Source organism: Nanorana parkeri, unplaced genomic scaffold (assembly GCF_000935625.1).
Source record: "Nanorana parkeri isolate BGI_ZX_2015 unplaced genomic scaffold, ASM93562v1 scaffold1538, whole genome shotgun sequence".
In the NCBI taxonomy this organism is placed as follows: Eukaryota; Metazoa; Chordata; class Amphibia; order Anura; family Dicroglossidae; genus Nanorana; species Nanorana parkeri.
In genome coordinates, this window is record NW_017307806.1 from 52,181 (window position 1) to 72,415 (window position 20,235).

Consider the following 20,235-nt stretch of genomic DNA (forward strand, 5'->3'; position numbering starts at 1 on the left):
CCCCACAACAATACCATAGATCCAAAATACGCATTAGGGATGGCCGTGCTAAGCCTATTGATCTTCTGGCAAAATACGTAAGTGCAGAGGATGATGACTTAGCTGTTGAGATGCATGAGCCATACACTTTCTTGACTGGACTTACTGTGTCTGATCTTGAAGATTTACTGGAAGATATCCAAGTAAGTACTCTTCTTGGTGGAATTTTTTATTTTTTTTGCAAAGTAACCTATAACTGCCCCTCCCTATCATTGCTTTCCAGATCTACATGGAGCTGGAACAGGGAAAAAATGTGGATTTTTGGAGAGATATGACAATTATTACAGAAGATGAAATCTCTAAACTACGAAAGCTGGAATCTTTTGGGAAAGGCCCAGGTAAGTTGAACAAATCTTGTAATTATATGGTATTTTTGTGCTTACTACTTTAAGTGTGTGTGTTTTTATCTGAAATGGCATAATGTAGTATTTTTATAGACGTTGGGACAACTATCAATGAAACTTATAATAAGATTTAGCGTAGAAAAATTAAGTGCAGAATCCTGACTTGCTACTACTTTATTGACACGTGGTTGCACACAGGTAATGCAAACAGAGTGGTATTTCCCACAAGGTCATCGAAGCCTGGCCTCAGGGTGGCAGGGAGTAGAGGGGCGGCATAGCCGCAAGGCGGGTAGTTTTTTTCCGCTCCATTTAGCACTGCTTTCGGCCAGCAGAGATAAATGTAGCATGGGGAAGCTGTCGCTCGTTCTTGTACAAGTTTTCCCAGAGATGCTGCCGAGATCACTTGTAATCAGCCGACAGGTCCCCCATGCCGCCGCCCCCACCTTCGACTGCATCTGTCCTAGCTGGCCATCTCCCTCCCTGCCGTGGTTTTCGGGGTCCCTCGCTCTTCTGGGGAACCCGGGACCGTGGCAAGGTAGTTCAGGATGGGGAGCGGAGAATGTCTGTTCTCCGCTCTGCTCCATGTGACAGCACAGTACTGTGCTCAAACTCCTGTATTGGAGGTGACAGGTTCAATAAAGAGAACCTGTCACTTCCAAATGCCATCACATAGGGGCTGTTAACCTTTATTGTTATGAAAAATACACTAAGAAAATAAAAAGTGTTAAACACAGATGATAAAACATTTTTTAAACTGTGGTAAGTGACATTATAACATTTTTTAGTTTTGTGATTCTGCTGAAGTCTTGACTGATGTTTCCTTCAGGCGATATTTCAACTCTGCAATTTTTCTGTTAACAGCATCACTTACTGTATGATACTTTTATGAAGTCCCAGGAAACTTTGCCAAAGTAGCAGCTTTAAATAGTAAATGGAAAGTATTAAAAATATTAGATTTTCCTTGTGAACAAAAAGCCCTGTAACAGATGCAACTGTGTAAATTAAACAAAGAATTAGGGATGCACTGATACCATTTTTTCAAGAACGAGTATATGAGTTTTTCTCTAATACTCACTGATGCCAATCGCAACCTTTTTATTTGCGTTCACTTTCCGGTCATTTGGGAAAATGGAACTACCTGCTCACATCTACCCCCGTCTCTCCAGCCCCCCCTACTTAACTTTCGGCGAACAGTCCTTTCCCTCCGCCATTAAGGGGGGAAATCCATTTGCTATGCATTTTGAATTTCACTTGTAAATTGCAAGCACTCATTGGTAAGGTGGCCACGCTGACCAATGAGAAGCACTTCTTAGCACGGTTAATTACGGTTTTGAGTGAAACTATTTTTTGTATCGGGACAAGTAGATCAGGCCCCCGCATTAGCCCTTGGGCAAGTGGTTTATTAAAAAATGTTCACACCACTGTACTAGCACTGAGGGAGTTGGAATCACTAGACTAACAGAACTTCACTGTGATTACTGGGTAGTTGGGCAGACAATAATATATACAAATGGGAGACATAAAATATTTGTAGCACTGAGTGCAGGACTCCTACCTCATGGTGACTGGGTGTGATAGGAGAGCCATATAAACTTACAACACTGTGTGCACAGAGCGCATGGTGACTGGGTGTGGTAGGGGAGCCATATACACAGGGGCGGACTGACAACACATGGAGTCCCCGGGCAACGAGATTATGGGGCGCCCTAGTGCCTGGCCCATATACAAGCGCCACCCACATATACATTCTTGTGTTACAGAAATCATTTCTCCACACTATTTTAAAATTAGCAGGTCTATTCACTAAAAGATAAATTGGTAGGAGAATTTCTAGACCTATATAGGAGATTTGGAAAATTAGATAAATGGCAGAATGGTTTCTGGTTTGGCTATTTTGACCAAAATTCTTCAATTTTGCCAATTATCCTGGGTGAATTTCAGGAGAATTGACAGGGGAATTGACTAGAGCTGCAGCTAACGATTATTTTCAAAATCGATTAGTTAGCCGATTATTAAGTTCGATTAATCGGATAAACTATAAAATAAAGTTTAAAAAATGGCTCCAGTGATGGGACTACTAGTTTGTATTGAGGTTGTAGTCCATCACAGAAGCAAGCTTGGACCGACAAGGGAACTTAATAATCTAGTTCAAAAAAGCAGAATCAGAAAACAAATCTCCCATTTAGCTCACTTTCAAAATCGTCTTTATTGGTCTAGATTTAAAAATTCTGCAATTCTACCAGTTCACCCTTTAGTAAATAGACCGGTCAGTGTTTTAGTACTCAGTAGTAGATAACGCAGAGCACAGGAGTAAAGAACGCAGAGCGCGGTAATAAGGAACGCAGAGCATGAGAGTAAAGAATGCAGTACAGTTCCATTACAATATTTCTACACAATATTGAGCACCTGAAACATTATATAAACACACAATCATTACTTTATGACTATGGGCCTATTCACCCCATCCAGTGCGTTCATCTCTTAGTCATGTGGCATGAACCCACTGGATTGCTTAATCAGACTCTCCCTGCATTCTGTGGCGGGAGGGGGTGTGAACACAGCAGCAGGAATAGTACATAACCCATATGTATTGAGCTTTGCATGTCCTCTGCAGGTGCCTTAGCTGCACTCACCTGGATCCTCTTAAGCACAGACATCTTCCCCCATTCACCTCAGCCTGGCCCTGGAAGGAAACTCCTTGTGTTTCAGCTGCCACCCACATCACATGTCTGGTCTGTATCTTCAGGACAGCAACTGGTACAAAAGCTGCACACAGCAGGCTGCTGTGTCCTTGGACTCCCTTGTGCTCTTATCTTTCATACAGCTCCTTGCTACTTTGCAGCCGACTCTGTAGTCGGAACTCGGCAGTGTCAGCAACCCAGAAGAGAACTGACATCATCAACCCGATCATGTGACAAAGCATGAACCATATGATTGGCTGTTAGATGTGGGCAATATCACAGCTATTGGTAGACTGGCTGCACACTCACACAGCAGCCGGTGTGTACACAAGCTGCTCACAGCAACCTGCTGCGTGCGGCTTATGTACTGGCTGCTGTGTCCCGGTAACCAAGCCACACACAGCAGGTGTGGTAGGGGAGCCACAGACACTTCTAGACCTGTGTGCACAGAGCACATGCTGCTTGGTGACTGGGTGTGATAGGGGAGTAATAGACACAGACCTGTGTGCACATAGCGCATGCTGCATGGTGATAGGGAGGTGAATGAATACAGAATGAGAACTACTGAGCAGGATAATAAGCAAATATTCATCAAACTTAAATCATTCACCTTACTTCCACCATTCTAATGTTATGTGATAAGACATTGTTACCTTTGATCCAGGAGAATGTAGGATTGTGAAAATCGAGAGAGAGCTCTCATCAATGCTGCACCAGGAACAGGAAGTGAGAGGTGAAAGTTCTCCCTCTAGTTCCTGCTAAGCCCGGCTCCTCCCACAGACCTGCTATACTCTGTCTGCAATCTATGCTGCTCATGCACTCTGAAGAGTTTGCACCTAGGGCTGGATGTACAGGTGAAACTCGAATAATTAGAATATCGTGCAAAGTTCATTTATTTCACTAATGCAACTTAAAAGGTGAAACTATCAATCAGGAATGTATTTATCATAACTAGTGATGGGCCGAAAGAGGCCAGAGTTCAGTTCAAATTCGATTTTTCGAACGTGGGAAAAGTTCAAATTAGAACTCAATGCAAGTCAATGGGGTAGAACTTTCAGAAACAATTGTCCCCATTTTGAAGGCTTATATGCAAGTTATGTGTGGCGTCCCTCCTTAAAGTCATACCAGGCCCTTAAGATCTTGTAGTAATTTTAAGGAGGAACCCCACCCCCAAACATGGGAGGAAAAAAAACATGATGGCCACCCTAAAATTCCATACCAGACCCTTGATCCGAGCATAGGCCTGGCAGGGCCGGAAAGGTGGGGAAGAGCGAGCACCCCTCCCTCCCAAACCAGGTCACATGCCCTCGGCACTGGGAGGGTGCTTTTCCAGGGTCTCCCCTTTCAGATGTGGACAAGGGCCTCTTCCCCACAAGCCCTGAGGTGTTGGCTCTAGGGGTCTGCAGGCAATGGGGCTTATTCACATCAGGGTACCCCTTTAAAGTCTTTTATTTTAAAAAAAATCAAACCCAAAAATGTGATCCACCGATGTAATCTAGGGCCAATAACGATGTCCAGCATTGTCCACGGCGACTTGACAAAATAAAACAATAAATAATAATAATTTTTTTTTAAAAGCGCGGACCACCGTCCCGTCCACTCGCAATGAACACCCGCCGCATAATGGAATTTTGACAGATGTCGGCAAAACATAAACAATTGAGCGTAGCTAGCGGTGACAGCTAGCTCCACCCAACTGTGTAGTTTTAAGTCATCTAACAGGTGAGCCATGATTGGGCAAAGTCATCAGGACGTTGCTCAATCGTGGCTCTTAATGAGTACTGAGCCCTTATTGGGCAAAGTCTTGCGCCTGACCTGTGGTCAAGCAAAACAAATGACAAACGCACTCATCAATTCGTCACCAGATTTACAGCAAGGTGCATAGGGAATGGGCTTTAAACAGTAAAACAGCAAAAAGTTTTCCTGGCACACTCACAAGCTAGCATGTAAAAAAAAACTTGTCTCACTACTAAGGTTAAAAACAGGTTTGGATACACGTCTTCTGCAGAAAATGTGAAAGCCGCGCCAAGGCACCTCTTATAGTGCGGTCCTAACTCTAAACTATGAGAGTCTCCATGTTGGAGCACATGGGGCAGAAGATAAAATTGGGTGCAGGTTTGTCAGGAGGAAGCCCAACCTCCCTTAAAGGCACAGGAACGCACAATGGATCCCGCACATCCCAATGGCAGCTGAGACCCTCCATGCATCACTGCACCAAATCAGTCAATCAAAACAAATGACAAACGCACTCATCAATTTGTCACCAGCTTTACAGCAAGATGCACACAGAATGGGCTTTAAACAGTAAAAACAGCAAAAGGTTTTCCTGGCATACTCGCAAGCTGGCATGTAAAAAAAAAAATTGTCTCACCACTAAGGTTAAAAACAGGTTTGGATACACGTCTTCTGCAGAAAATGTGAAAGCCGCACAGCTGCGCCAAGGCACCTCTGCACCTCAGGTTCACCTCTGCACCTCAATTAGGGCTTCACAAGGCGCATTGCCTTGTGTGGCGTTCAGCGGTCGAACACCCTTATAGTTCGTGTGTACGGCGAACACACGAGCTAGCAATGTTCAAGTGGAACTCACGCTCGACTCTAACATTCAGTCCAACACTAATCATAACTTCTATCATTATACATCCCCCACATGTAGGTGAGTTACTGAGTGTAAGAAGTTATCATTTGAAGATAGACACGTACACACACGTACACACACGCACGCACACACACGTGTACACACACACACACACACACGTACACACACGTACACGTGTACACACATACACGTGTACACACACACACACGTACACACACACACGTACACACGCGCGTTTAAAATATATTTTCAAATATATGTCTTTGGAAAATACTATACTTTTAATTACATTTTTGGAATGCGTTTCCAAATATATTAAAAAATATATGCTGAAATTAATTTTTTTCCATGTTAAAAAATATCTTGAAAATATATTTTACAAATATCTTGAAAATATATGCCTTTGCAAAAATATATTTTCATTTACATTTTTGGAATATATGTTAAAATGTATATGTGTCGAACAATATATTGTAAATATATGTATATATAAATTTATTTGCTAAATGTATTTGAAATATTTTATCTTCCATGTGGGCTGCAATCTACATCTAGGTCACCCCCAATTCACACCTGGGCGTTTTGTAGCGCGTTCCTACGTTCTGCAAAACGCTCAAACACCGAAATCCCATTATTTCGTATGGGTATGGTTCACACCTGGGCGTATTACAGGCCGTATGAGCGCGCTACAAAACGCCCTACGCCCAAAGAAGTACAAGAGCTTCTTTGGGGCGTTTTTGTCGTGCGTTTCCATTGGCATACAGCCAAGTAGCCCTCGGAAACGCGCATTTTATTGCGAATCGCACGACACGAAACGCGCATATTCGATACGCCTAGGTGTGAACCCAGCCTTAGGCTGTCCCTGCCTTATATGTGGCGGGACTCGCACCATTGGTTTTAGGCAGATCAGTAGTCTGGTCCGGCCCTTTGCTTACACTAATTTTTTCTGCTTGTTCCACTCTTGCTCTTTTTCCTTATCCTTTATCTGTCTCCATCTCTCTACTCCCTCTCTCTTTGCCTTCCCTCCTAGCGCCTTGATTTGCCCCCTCCCAAAGGTCTATACTTCCTCCCTTTTCTGCCCCCCCCCTTTTTATTCCCTTCTTGTACCTGCCCCTCGGGGCCTGCTATTGCAGTCTTTGTAATACCGTTATGGAGCCCATTAAATTGACCTCCCTCAACACTAAAGGACTTAATATTCCGGAGAAGCGATCCCGCTATCTGGCGGATCTGAGGAAATACGGCTCACAGGTAGTGTACATTCAAGAGACGCATTTCCAAAAAGATCATGTACCTACGTTTGTATAGAGACTTCCCAGTGGCCCTCCCCTGTCTCCAAGTCGAAGGGGGTGAGTATACTCATAGCCAAGTCAGTTGCATGGTGATTTCTGGATCAACTGGTGGACGTGGAGGGCAGGTATCTGTTTGTCAAGGGGATGATTAGTCAGTCTGTTGTGACTATGGTCAATGTGTACTATGGTCTGTTGTGACTATGGTCAACTCTAATCAGTTGGGTTTCCTCTGGTCACTAATGATGAACATAGCACAATTCGGTGAAGGCTCCCTTCTTCTGGGGGGAGACTTCAATTTTTCTTTAAACCCCACCTCTCTTACTCCCTATGTTAAAAAGTTGAAGACAGAACTACAACTGCTCCACCTTGTCGACCTGTGGCGCTTACTGCACCTGCAAACTAGAGATTATACTTTTTTTTCCTCCCCTGCCCACCATTCTTATTCCCAATTGGACTATTACTTCGTACAACACACGGACCTCTCTACTGTGATCTGGACAGATATAGGCAACATTCACCTCTCCGATCACGCCCCTATTCATCTGTCCCTTGACCTGTCCACGTCTATCCCATTAGGTTTTTCCTGGAGGCTGAACGAATTGCTCAGTTGACCAATTGATCAGATCTGACCTCGAGAATGCGTTGTGCTCCTTTTCTGGAGAATATCGGGTCCACATTGTCTCCCCTCTAAATCTGGGAAGCCCATAAATGTGTCGTGCGTGGCATTCTGATTAAGCATGGGGCCCGTAGACAGAAGGAGCTGCGCTATGTCAACTGTTTCAGGAAATTGAATCTCTACACAAGCAATCCCTGGCTCTGCTTACCTATCACAAGTTGATCTAAGTGAAAGAAGAACTCAATTACCTATTTTCCCAAACTGAACAACGCCTGTTGCGCAGTAAACGCAACCTATACGAGTATTCAAATAAGCCCGGTAGACTTCTAGCTAGGGTCCTTGGAGGTCCACAAACTAAAACTTACGTCCTTCACATTAACTCTGCTTCAGGGGGATGGATAGTCCTTTCAAACGACATTGGGGTGGAGTTTAGGGATTTTTATAACAATCTTTATCACCTGCGGCCAGACTCTTCCCTCCATCCTCCACCTGCTATCATGACGACCATAGAGACTTGCTTGCGACCCTTGGGGATGCCCTCCCACTCGGTGGAAGACAGTAGCCAGATGGAACCCCCAATCACTAGTGAGGAATGGGCCATGGCCGTGAAAATGTCCCAAGCTGGTAAGGTGCTAGGCCCTAATGGGTTCACGCTGGCTTACTATAAGACTTTTCTACCCAATCTTTCGTCCCCCCCCCCCTTCCTGGACGCCTTCAACTCTGTTCTTCTGAATCGCCCAATGCCAGCAGACACCTTACGCTCACACATTGTGGTTATCCCGAAAACCGGATAACGACCCTGCTCAATGTGGCAGTTATTGTCCAATTGCGCTCCTCAATACGGACTTTAAATTATTTGCTAAAATTATAGCTAACAGACTCCTTCCCTACTTACTGCTCTCATCTACTTTGACCAGGTAGGTTCCATACCTCAGAGAAGCAATAGACAACACTACCAGAGTCCTTAATGTCATTCAGCAGGCCCGAACCCGCTCGATACCTCTGATGTGGCTCTCGACCGATGCAGAGAAGGCATTTAATAGGGTTGATTGGGGATTCTTATGCTCCACTCTTCGACACATTGGGTTGGGCCCTAATATGCTCTCCTGGATCCTCGTATTGTACTCTTTCCCCAAGGCTGCCATAACTGTCAATGAGGCTAGATCAGAATACTTTTCCCTAACTTATGACACTCGCCAGGGCTGCCCATTGCCTCTTATTTTTGTCCTTACCCTTGAATCCCTCCTGTGTATGGTGCGGCTTTCCCTGGCATGGCACTGCCTTTCCGGCCCCCACAAACTCGCAGCCTATGCTGATTATCTCCTTTTCTTTGTCACTAACCCAGAATCTTCATTATGAATTACTCTTAGCCGTCTGCATTGAACATTACCTTACCCTCCACTTCGCTCCCGTATCTCCAATGCACCTTCCCTTTTCGCTGGGAGGACCGTAGCCTTAAATACCCTCCCTACATGACTACATGAAAATATCTGGTCAAAGAAGCACAGAACAGGAGCAAGGTCAAGCAGGCCCGCTCGTTAGCAGATGATCAAACAGGTTCACAGGTTTCAGGAGCAGGGTTACAGCTGAAGATCAGTCAGCAGGGAGGTCAAGGCGTCTCAGCCTTAAATAGCCCTGTTGGCGCCATCATTAGGAATGGGCGTGTGCACATGCCCACGTAGAGTCACACGGCCGTGCACAGTTCTCTGTGTAGGACGATGCGCATGTGCCCGTCCAGCAGTCCGGCCACGCAGGCTAACTCCGGCTTCATGACAAACGGTAAGGCCTCGGTCTTGTCCATATTAAATTTATACCCCGAGAAATCTGAGTATAATCGAATTTCCATCGTGCAAATGGGGTAAAGACTCCAATGGGTTTGTAATAGTCAATAAAATGGCGTCCGCAAAGAGCGCCAATTTAACTTTGTGTGTTTTCAACAAAATGCCTTTATTAGGAGATTGCTGGACCATTTGAGGCCAATGCTTCTATGCAAAGCACAAAAAGAAGTGGAGAGAGAGGACATCCCTGTCTCGACCCATTTTGTATCTGAAAACGGGGATGTGGCCCCCTTTAGTTTAATACAGGCAGAGAGTGTGGAGTATAGAGAGTTTATAGCTGTAGCAAACAGCCCAGAGATGCCTATATGTGACAGCAGCTTTTGCAGAAAAGGCCAGCTTAGCCTGTCAAAGGCTGTCTAAGCTAAGAACTGTCCCTTCTTTCGAGCGGTTCACCACATCTATCAAATGTATCAGTTTGCGAGTATTGTCACCCGCTTGTCTACATGTGACCAAGCTGGTCTGTGTGTATTAACCTGGGAAGTAGTTTAGATAAACGTGTGGCTAATATATTCGTTCCGGAAGCATGCTTGTAATCCAAAGCGCTTGTATATCAAAGCGAATTTCCTCATAGGAAATAATGGAAATTCAGATGATTGGTTCATCCCAAACCCAAACATATACATATAAAAATGATTACCATACTGTACTGTAATATAATACTGTACAAAATATAAAGAAAAATAAACCAATTACAGGTACCTTTGTGGCTGGTGTGAGGGAGACAAGAGAGAGACGTATTATTGTGTAGAACGACTTTCACTATCGCTAACTGAATCACTGCTATCTCTTGGCTCAATGGAATCTTTTTAATTTCGTGAAAACTAGCAAGAAATCTATCCAGTGACACTTGCTGTTGCCTCCTTTTGAGGATTTCGCTGAAATGTGACATTGCATTGTCGCTCGCATTGCTACAGCCTTTTCAGGTGGTGCTTTTCTACAACCTGCTCGTATTGCAAGACATTGCTCGAATATCAAGGCAAACATTTTCAGAAATGTTTGCTCATCTTGCAAAACACTCGCAAACCAAGTTACTTGTAAACCAAGGTATTACTGTGTGTGTGTGTGTGTGTATGTGTGTGTGTGTATATATGTATGTGTGTGTGTATGTGTATGTGTATGTGTATGTGGATATGGATATGGATATAGATATAGATATCTCTTGGTCTGCTTTTCGGTCTGTTTTTTACATTCCAAAAAAACTGGCATTTTTAGATCAAAAAGATTAACGATTAATCGAGAAATTAATCGTTAATTTGCACAGCCCTAATATATATATAATCTCTTCCATCATTGTACATCCCCCACATGTAGGTGAGTTACTGAGTGTAAGAAGTTATCATCTGAAGATAAGACACGCACAACACACACACACACACACACACACACATATGTATATATATGTGTGTATACATATACACACTTGGTGGCCAGATTATTATGACCACCCCATCAGTACTTCGTTGGGCCACCTTTTGCCTTCAATATTTCTTTTTGGATTTGATTCCACGAGATGTTGAAAGGTGATGCAAGGAATCTGACACGACGCCTTTCCAGTTCTGTGAGATTTGATGGTTGTGGAACCTGCTACCTGATGGCTCTTTCAACTTCGTCCCACAAATGCTCAATTGGATTGAGATCGGGTGATCTTAGGGCCACCTAAGCAAGGTAAAGTCTCCCTCATGTTCTTGAAACCACTCCTGCACAATACGAGCATCGCGGCATGGCGCATTGTCTTGTTGGAAGAAGTCATCTCTATTGGGATACGCCATCAACATGAAAGGATGAACTTGATCACAACGATACTTTGGTATGTTGTGCTATTCAGACGTTGTTCCACACGAATTAAAGGGCCTACATCATGCCAGGAAAATATGGCCCAAACCATAACACTGCCCCTACCAGCTTGAAGGGTTGTACTCATGCATGTGGGGTGCATGCTTTCATGCTGTTCCCGCCAAATTCTCACTCTGGCATCTGCATGATGCAACTGGAAACGTGATTCATCGGACCACATTACTTTTTTCCAATGCTCGACTGTCTAATCCTTGTGTTCCTGTGCGAATTGGAGACGTTTTATCTTGTTAACTGCAGACAGCAAAGGTGTTCGAACAGGCCTTCCGCTTCCATATCCCATACATTGCTGTGCATGGCGAACAGTGCGTTCAAGGATCATTTGAGAGGATCCCTGATTAAGATATGCAGTAATTTGATGCACTGTTGCCCTTATGTTGTCTTGTACCAGTCTTGCCACTCTCCGTTCTGCCCTAAGATTGACTAGTCGCTGACGGCCACAATTCGCACGTTCAGACCCAGATTTTCGGCTGACAGTCCAGTCTTTAAACACTTGAGCAACTTCAGCGCGAAATTATAGCTAATTTGTAGAGCTGCAACAGTTAATCGATTAAGTCGATTAAAAGCGACGATTGAAAACGTTGGCAACGTTTTCATTGCCTACAAACTTCAAGTGGTCATAATAATCTGGCCACTCAGTGTATGTGTGTATGTGTATGTATATATGTGTATATATATATGTCTTAGGCTAATGTGTTAGCCGCATTTGTGGGAGGAGTCGGCGTCCCCCTCAGCCCTCTTAAGGAGCTGCCCGCTCAGGCTTCCGGATGTGTTGAGCTCGGCATTGCGGTGACGTCATTTCCGGGGGATCCGCTCAGCACATCCGGTCCAGAGGTACAAAGTCGGGCAGCTCGTTTCCCGGGAGGTTTTCGGTCGGCAGCCACCACTCAGCAGGTAATCTTACGTGTTAAGTCGGCGGCAGTTCACAAGCATGGCGCCTGGCTCCCTGGGCAGATCGACCCGGGGGCCGCCACAAGCAGGGGGGGTCCCCTGGGATGCATGCATATCCGACAGGGTGCGTTGGGTACAAGGTTCCTCAAACAGGCCAGTTCAATCATGCCGGGGGGGGGGGGCTTCAGGATCATAGGTACACATGTCGGTACAGGACACTGTTAGCAGGCACACCACGGGCTTCATGCTGCCCCCGATTTCACGTCATTTAACACAGTATCATTTTACTCAGTTGCAGCAAGGCTGCACGTTAGTTTCGGAGGACCCGAGGTTATAGATTAGGATACAGGGTAGTGCCTCGGCCTCATTCATACGTCACGTTTCACGTACATCTTACACTGACGAATAGGTCATCAGGCTGCCTGGCGTCACTATCCGCACCCGTGGCAAGCATCATATCAGGTTAGCGGCCACGCACGCACACCTATCCTTAGTCGCACGCAAGGTTACAGTCATAGTCAGGTTCAGGGGTGTTATCCTGCTTTTCTGTCATGTTTTTCAGTGAGGATCGTCTGACATGTCTCGTGTCTGAAAGCTTAGAGGTGGCATCACTACCGGCTATGCCGGCCAGGGGTTCCTAGCATGGAAGCGCCCCGTCCATTAGAGCGTGGACTATCCCCAAGCTCGTACTGGAGCTTCAGAAGAGGGGCATCCCCTTTTCGTCTACTGCGAGAAAGGCCGAGTTATTCAGACTGCTGTTTCCTACGGCGGCCGCTAGTGGGGTCTCGCAGCAAGTGTCCATGGAGACCGTGGTCACATCGCTGACACAGATTCATTCCCCCTTGAACATTATTTCAACATCCCTGCACAAACTCCAGCACAGGACAGATACCTTGGAGAGACAGGTTGCGGTAGTTCCAACGGCGGCGGCTCCAGACGCTCCCGGCACTGCTGCGGTTGCCTCCAGTTCTTCTGGTACCATGGGGCCCCTCAATTCAGGTATAGGCATCACCCCTCCCAACATCACGCCGGCACATTTTGTCCCGGTAAATTTAAAGAAAGACATATTAGAGGGTAAGGACATGAACTTGGCGTCACTTCTCATTGCCGCTCACGATGTCTCAGACAACAAAGCTTACGCGTGTGGGGATGTGTCGGTCATATTAAAGGCCAGGGACCCGAGGCTGAACAGCAAACTGTCGGTACTTGAATTTGTGCTGGCTTTTGGCATATATAGGGACGTCATATGTTCTGTAAGCCCCAATCGCAGGGAAGAACTAGATCTAACTACATATAAGTATGGGGGTCATGCGTTTTATGATTACCACCGGGCTTTTTCAGCCAAAGTGGCGGCAGGTCTGGCGCAGTTTCAGTTTGTAGCCAACTGGGGAAGAATCGATACGGAACTGTTCTGCTGTCATTTCGCAGGTCTGAAATCCCCTGTCTGCACCTCATGTCAATCTTCAGCACATACGGCTGACTGGTGCCCCACGCCTGCACCCTTCGACACGGCCACTACACAAAGACAGCAGGCCATACTGCCTCACCCTTCCAGGTCGACAACCGCGCAGTTCGACAAATTAGGCAGGGCTATACAGTACCTAGGCAAAGCCCAGATTTGCAACAACTTTAATCATAAATCTTGCAATTATCCCCAGTGCAGGTTGTTGCATATTTGTTCCACTTGCTTTAGGGCCCACCACAAGACAGCATGCTCAGTCAGAAACCCACAGGCACCATGACTAAGCCGGGTGAATGTAGGAGCGCTGGTCGGTTTCTTGTCCTTGCATCCTGACCCCTCATTAGCGGATTTCCTGGGCAGGGGATTCTCCGATGGTTTCAACACGGGTTTCATCACGTTGCCACAGTCAACGTATGAGTGCGGAAACTTAAGGTCAGCTCTAGCCGACCCCTCCACCGGCGACGGTTTGCTGCAAACGGAACTGTCCAAAGGTTTCATGATTAGGCCTCTTCTCGGAACCCCCCTTTTACATGTGGAGAGTTAGCTCAATAGGGTTGGTATGCGTGAAATTTTCTAATAAATTCCGTTTGATTTATGACTTGTCAGCCCCTCATTCCACACACATTCCCAGCTTAAACGCATTGATACCTTCTGAGGAATTTGGCCTCAAATACTCCTCAGTGGATCAGGCGATACAGCATATTTTGGCATCAGGCGAGGGGACATGGCTGTCCAAAGCAGACATTTCCGACACTTTTAAATTGCTGCCTATCAAGCAGTCACTGTGGCAGTGGCATGGGGTTAAGTGGCGGGAGCAGTACTACTTCGCTACCAAGCTGACTTTCGGGTCCAAGAGCAGCCCATGGATGTTTAACACGTTCGCTAAAGCTCTGCATTGGGTGTTGGAGGAACAGGGGCATTGCCAGAAAGTGCTGCACTACTTGGACGACTTCTTACTCTTAGAGTCCCCTGACAGGGTGCCCAGGGACCTGGGCAGGCTGCTTGATATTTTCAACATACTCGGAGTCCCGGTGGCAGCACATAAGGTGGAAGGACCTCTCAGGACACTGACCTTCCTGGGTGTGGTTCTGGATACGGTCGCCATGAAGGCCAGTTTGCCACCTGACAAGCTGGTCAGGATCAGGAAGTTATGCATGCACTGGTGGTATCCCCGGCATGTACCCGAAGGTCCTTGCAGTCCCTGTTGGGAATGCCCAATTTCGCAATGCGTATCATTCCACAAGGTAGGGCATACATTTCCAGGCTACTGGCATTGTTACCTACCGCCCCTGATCAGGATTCGGTCATATTGATCGATAGGGCAGCACAGGCCGATCTTGGGACGAATTCCTGCGTAATTGGAACGGGATTTCCATGTTCATTCCCCATGCTTCTCACTCATCTCCACAGGTGGTTACGGACGCGGCGCCGTCCGCAGGGTTTGCTGCCATTTTTGGCCCATACTGGTTTGCCAGCCACTGGCCGACAGAGGTAGAGGGTATAGGGGCCTTCTCCCAAACGTCATCACTTTACGAGATATACCCATTGGTAGCGGCAGCTAGGGCATGGGGCCTCTGCTGGTCAGGTCATACGGTCATGTTTCACACGAACAACCAGGCGACGGCAGATATAGTCAATAAAGGTAGATCCAAGTCCCTGGCAATAATGTCTTTCTTGCGCAGGCTCACATGGCTGTCCACTGGACCAAGGCACACCTCAGTTCTGTAAGTCGATGTCTGTTATATTCTTGTTCCACTTCAGGGAGAGACTATCGCCACGGATGACAGGTTCTCCAGTGAGCGGCAGGTTCGGGCCACGCACTCGCTTCCAGATCCAGGTAAGCAGACTCTGACTACAAATAATAAATGGGTAAGCCGTATTAGTCCAAAGGAGTGCAATATTCATCCTCTTTGTGGTTCTTGTTTGAACTCCTGTGTAGGTTCATCCTGAGCTGCAGCTTAAGGCCAGTTTCCCCAATGTGACAACCTTTGTCATATGCTGAACACTGTATCATGTACACAACGTTAGCAGATGTGCATGAATATGATCCCTTAATGGGGTACTCTTTGTTATTGTGACTCGCTGTATTTCTGTCACATATATGTTGGCAAAGTTTGCAGTGGGGTTTATTGCATTGTACTGTGCTGTTCTGGGGTCAGCTTACTGCGTACCAATCTTCTCAGCTTCAGTGGTTGCTTGAAAGCCAGTATTGGGGCTGAGGGAACAAGAGGGGTCCTGGTTGGGGTTTTCTTTTTGTACTGTAGGAGTCTTTCCTGTGGCGTTCTTAGGGCAGATTACATTTTTTTGAAATAGTCTTTTCCCTATAGCCCTTTCGCTGAAATGCATCAGCCAGTATGCTCAGGTGTTTGTCTCTGTCCTCGGAGCAAATGCGGTGGTATCAGATTGCTTGGCTGTAGATGACACCCTGTTTAGTGTGATTTAGGATGGAAGCTGCAATTATGGAGGTAGCTGTACATGTCTGGGTTTTCTGTATACAGAAGAACTGAGTGAGCCATTGCTCACCGTTATGAATGATTCATGGAAGTTTAGAAGGCTTTCTTCTCCTTCTGTCCATATTATGAAAATATCATCAATATAACGATAATATTTGAATGGTTTGTGAGGGTGAGTGGCTAGGAATCTGTATTCTAGGTCAGCCATGAAGAGATTGGCATTTTGTGGTGACATTTTTGTGCCCATAGCAGTCCTGGTCATTTGTAAATAGATGTCATTGAAATTGAAATAGTTGTGTGTCAGTATAAATTCAGTGAGTTTGGTAATGGTCTCACTTTCATAATTATGTCTGACATTATGGGAGGAAAGGAATTTGGTGCAGGACTCAATACCATCTTTATGGGGGATGTTACTGTACAAAGATACCACATCCATGATGACAAGTATAGTATGAGCAGGTAGGTTAGTGATTTGGCTCAGTTTGTTCAGAAAATCTGTGGTGTCTTGTATAAAACTCCCAGTGTTGATAACTAGGGGCTTGAGAATGTTTTCAATTAAGCCAGATATTTGTTCTGTAATTGTTTCCATACCTGTAATAATGGGTCGTCCTGGGTTTCCTGGCTTGTGGATTTTGGGCAGCATGTAGAAGGTCCCCATGTTAGGATTGCAAGGTAGCAGGTTAAGTAATCTTTGCTGTATGTGTTTTGGGAAGGATTTTATAAGTTTAATAAGTTCTTCTGTATATTCCCTGGTGGGGTCCTGGTCCAGTTGTTTGTAGTAGTTTTATATCGGACAATTGTCTGTTTCCTTCTACAATGTAGTCCTGGGTATTCATGATAACTATTGATCCGCCCTTGTCAGCTGGTTTGATGATGATTTCTTTATCATTCATTAAGTTTTATGTAAGGCTTTTCTTTCTGCAGGTAGGAGGTATCTTTATGGATCTAGCTTTGTGCACTGGTGTGCAGTCATGTTGGAACAGGAAGGGGCCATCCCCAAACTGTTCCCACAAAGTTGGGAACATGAAATGGTCCAAAATGTCTTGGTATGCTGATACCTTAAGAGTTCCCTTCACTGGAACTAAGGGGCCAAGCCCAACCCCTGAAAAACAACCCAATACCATAATTCCCCCCCACCCCAAATGTTACACTTGGCACAATGCAGTCATGCAAGTACCGTTCTCCTGGCACCCACCAAACCCGGACACGTCCATCGGATTGCCAGACAGAGAAGCGTGATTCGTCACTCCAGAGAACACGTCTCCACTTCTCGAGTCCAGTGGCGGCATGCTTTACACCACTGCATCCAACGGTTTGCATTGCACTTGGTGATGTAAGGGTTGGATGCAGCTGCTCGGCCATGGAAACACATTCCATGAAGCTCTCTATGCACTGTTGTTGTGCCAATCTGAAGGCCACACGAAGTTTGGAGGTCTGTAGCTATTCTGCAGACAGTTGGCAACTTCTGCGCACTGTACGCTTCAGCATGCGCTGACCCCGCTCTGTCATTTTACGTGGCCTACCACTTTGTGGCTGAGTTGCTGTTGTTCCCAGTTACTTCCACTTTGTTATAATACCACTAACAGTTGACCGTGGAATATTTAGTAGCAAAGACATTTCACGGAACACCTGAATCCAATGATTCGGAGGGCTGTCCCAATACATTTGGCAATATAGTGTATATATAATCACTGACTAAACCATTAACTAGAAGCTGAAATCAGCTTAAAAAAAGAAAACTCCAGAGACCCCCCCCATAAAAAAAAAAACTGAAATGGAGATAATTTCCACTGAAGCTAAAATTTCTCCAAATCATTTCCGATGCTAGCTAAATGGTGTAGTTACATATATGTGGATTTGTATAAATTGCCTACAGATTAATGGAGATCTATTCTTTACCATGCTTTGGTCTCATTGATGTCAGCTTTGCATCAGTATAGGGACAGAAGATGTTCAGGTTCTCTTTGTTCGGTTCCCCATGCAGCCCGTCCATTAGCTGCAGATCCCTCTTTTGTGTGTCTGTGTGTCAGTCTGTCTCCCCCTGCCTAAATTTCTCCTAACTTTAATCGCCCAAAATCTGGGAGGAGAAACATCCATATCTCAACCTAATTTTGACTTCAGGAAGTGTCTGTTTTCTTAAAAATATACACAATCACCCGAAATTATACACACAATTACCTGAAGAGGGCAATGTTGGACTAAGACAAATTTGGGGTTTTCTTAAAAAACCCCAAATTTCCTGGGGTTTCCTGACATTTAGCTTGGTATAAAGCAATAAAACTGAGATTAACCAGCTATCTTGACAGAACGTGCCAGACATTCTGGAGACTAGTGTCTCTTTATGACTATTTACTGCTTGAGGAAGTTATAGCTATATATCTTTCAGACATATTTTGAGGGTGAGGTCATTTGTACTGAGGAATGGTAGTTTTCTTTCACTACTTGCAAATGTTAAAATATTTTGATCAATATAAACAATTGTAATTTAAATAATATCATAGAGTATAATGTATTACAATATATGTCAATTATTAAAACCAATTAATATAGATAAAATAAAGAGTATAGGTTGAATATTGCAGTATAAAAACCAAATTACTTAAAACAAGTATATACCTCATAACTGCACTGCAGCTAACATACTGACGACCCCACTCCAGCAAAAAAAAACATTTATTTTTGTAAAAACTGGACACATCAAAAACGCGGAAAAAAACACATAGCACCACGTCTGCAGATCCACACATGATCTGGACCTGATCAGGACATTAAACTCATGTGAACAGGCCCAAGGGTCTGAGAATTGCTGATGTTAGAGTCTTTGTCTTGAAACCATAAACTCAAATTCACCTTATATACTGATGGAATAGCAAGAACAAAATGGCTTCCAGTATGCCCATGTTATGCTACATTATGTAGAATAATAGGTTTAGGCCTTACAGTTTAATTCTTTTACCACTGAATAGTTCCAACAATCCAAAGAAAAGTCCAAAATTTTGAGTCACCAGATCAAGAATATAGTGGAAATATTTTAGTGAGCTATTTTTTTTCTCTGAGATGTCTAAGAGGTGTTTTCACTTTAGAGACATTTGAGGAGGACAGGAAGAAAAGGTCTTGAATGGGACATGCACGTTAAAAAATAAAATAAAAAAAAACTAGTGGAGATTTTAACCATTGCCTATGTAATTATAGGGGAAAAAATGTTTTTGCTCCAGATAGACTTTACAAAAAGCAAATTGAGAGGTTAAAACCCCTCAGCATTTCAAGTGTTTTCAACTGACTATCAGGCTTCCTTCTTTTTAAGTGGGCAGCTGTCTGAGATGGGGGGAAAAAAAAGTGTCATCAGTTTGATCCTGGGAGAGCAAAAGCTTACTCTACCTGCACCCATTTCAGCTCCAGCGTATCAGTGGTCAGACTGACCCACTATCTGACACTTACCAGACCTATGTAGAGCCAAAGAAAATCTCACCGCTCCAATTCCTTAGCTGCCATCAGGACTCCCCAGGTGCTGGTCTAATAGGTGCGTCTCCACCTTGGAATGTAGTAGTATACGAACAGACAGCACTATCCAGAGAATTTCAATACTTCAGAACGTTATTGAAATTAACAGCAGATCCAGTGAATAAAAGTGTATAAAGCACTGCACACCCCAAGCAGCTACAACCTCTCATGTTTCACCTGTAGGCTTATTCATAGAGGTAACAAATACAAACCAGTATCTCACTTAAATGTATTCAAATACTCAACCCTACACAGATGCAGGAAGCAATGCTCACTTATCGATGGGTTAACTCTAAATTGGCTGGCGTATAAGGGCCAGTAGAGCACAAAGAAACTACTGATCTCATCATACATATTTTAATCTCCATACCAACAATACCAAATGAAGCCAGATGTTTTAATTTAATCTCTCCACAATCTCCCTGTCAACTATACATTTTTTTGCTCGATATATTGAAGATCTTGTGTTTATTGTGGATCAGGATCTTGATGTAGAATCATGGCTGCAATATGTGAACAATGATGGATTAAATTTGAAGTTTACTCTGGAAGAGTAAATTTCAGAAATTTTATTATTTGCATTTGATCTTGATAGGGAGTGTAGAGGAAGGCAGCATACAGGATCACTCTTTTTGGAAACCCATATTTAGGAATATTTGCCAGTTGCCATTCAG

General features: G+C 44.6%; 1 protein-coding gene across 1 annotated transcript in view; it reads left to right on the forward strand.

Moving 5' to 3' along the window:
• The window catches only part of CACTIN (cactin, spliceosome C complex subunit), a 143,306-nt gene that overhangs the window by 44,256 nt on the left and 78,815 nt on the right, over positions 1-20,235 (forward strand). The window contains exons 4-5 of the mRNA XM_018570474.1: positions 20-182; positions 263-377. Of these exons, the coding sequence (XP_018425976.1) occupies positions 20-182; positions 263-377 (278 nt within the window). The remainder of the gene's footprint in view (positions 1-19; positions 183-262; positions 378-20,235) is intronic.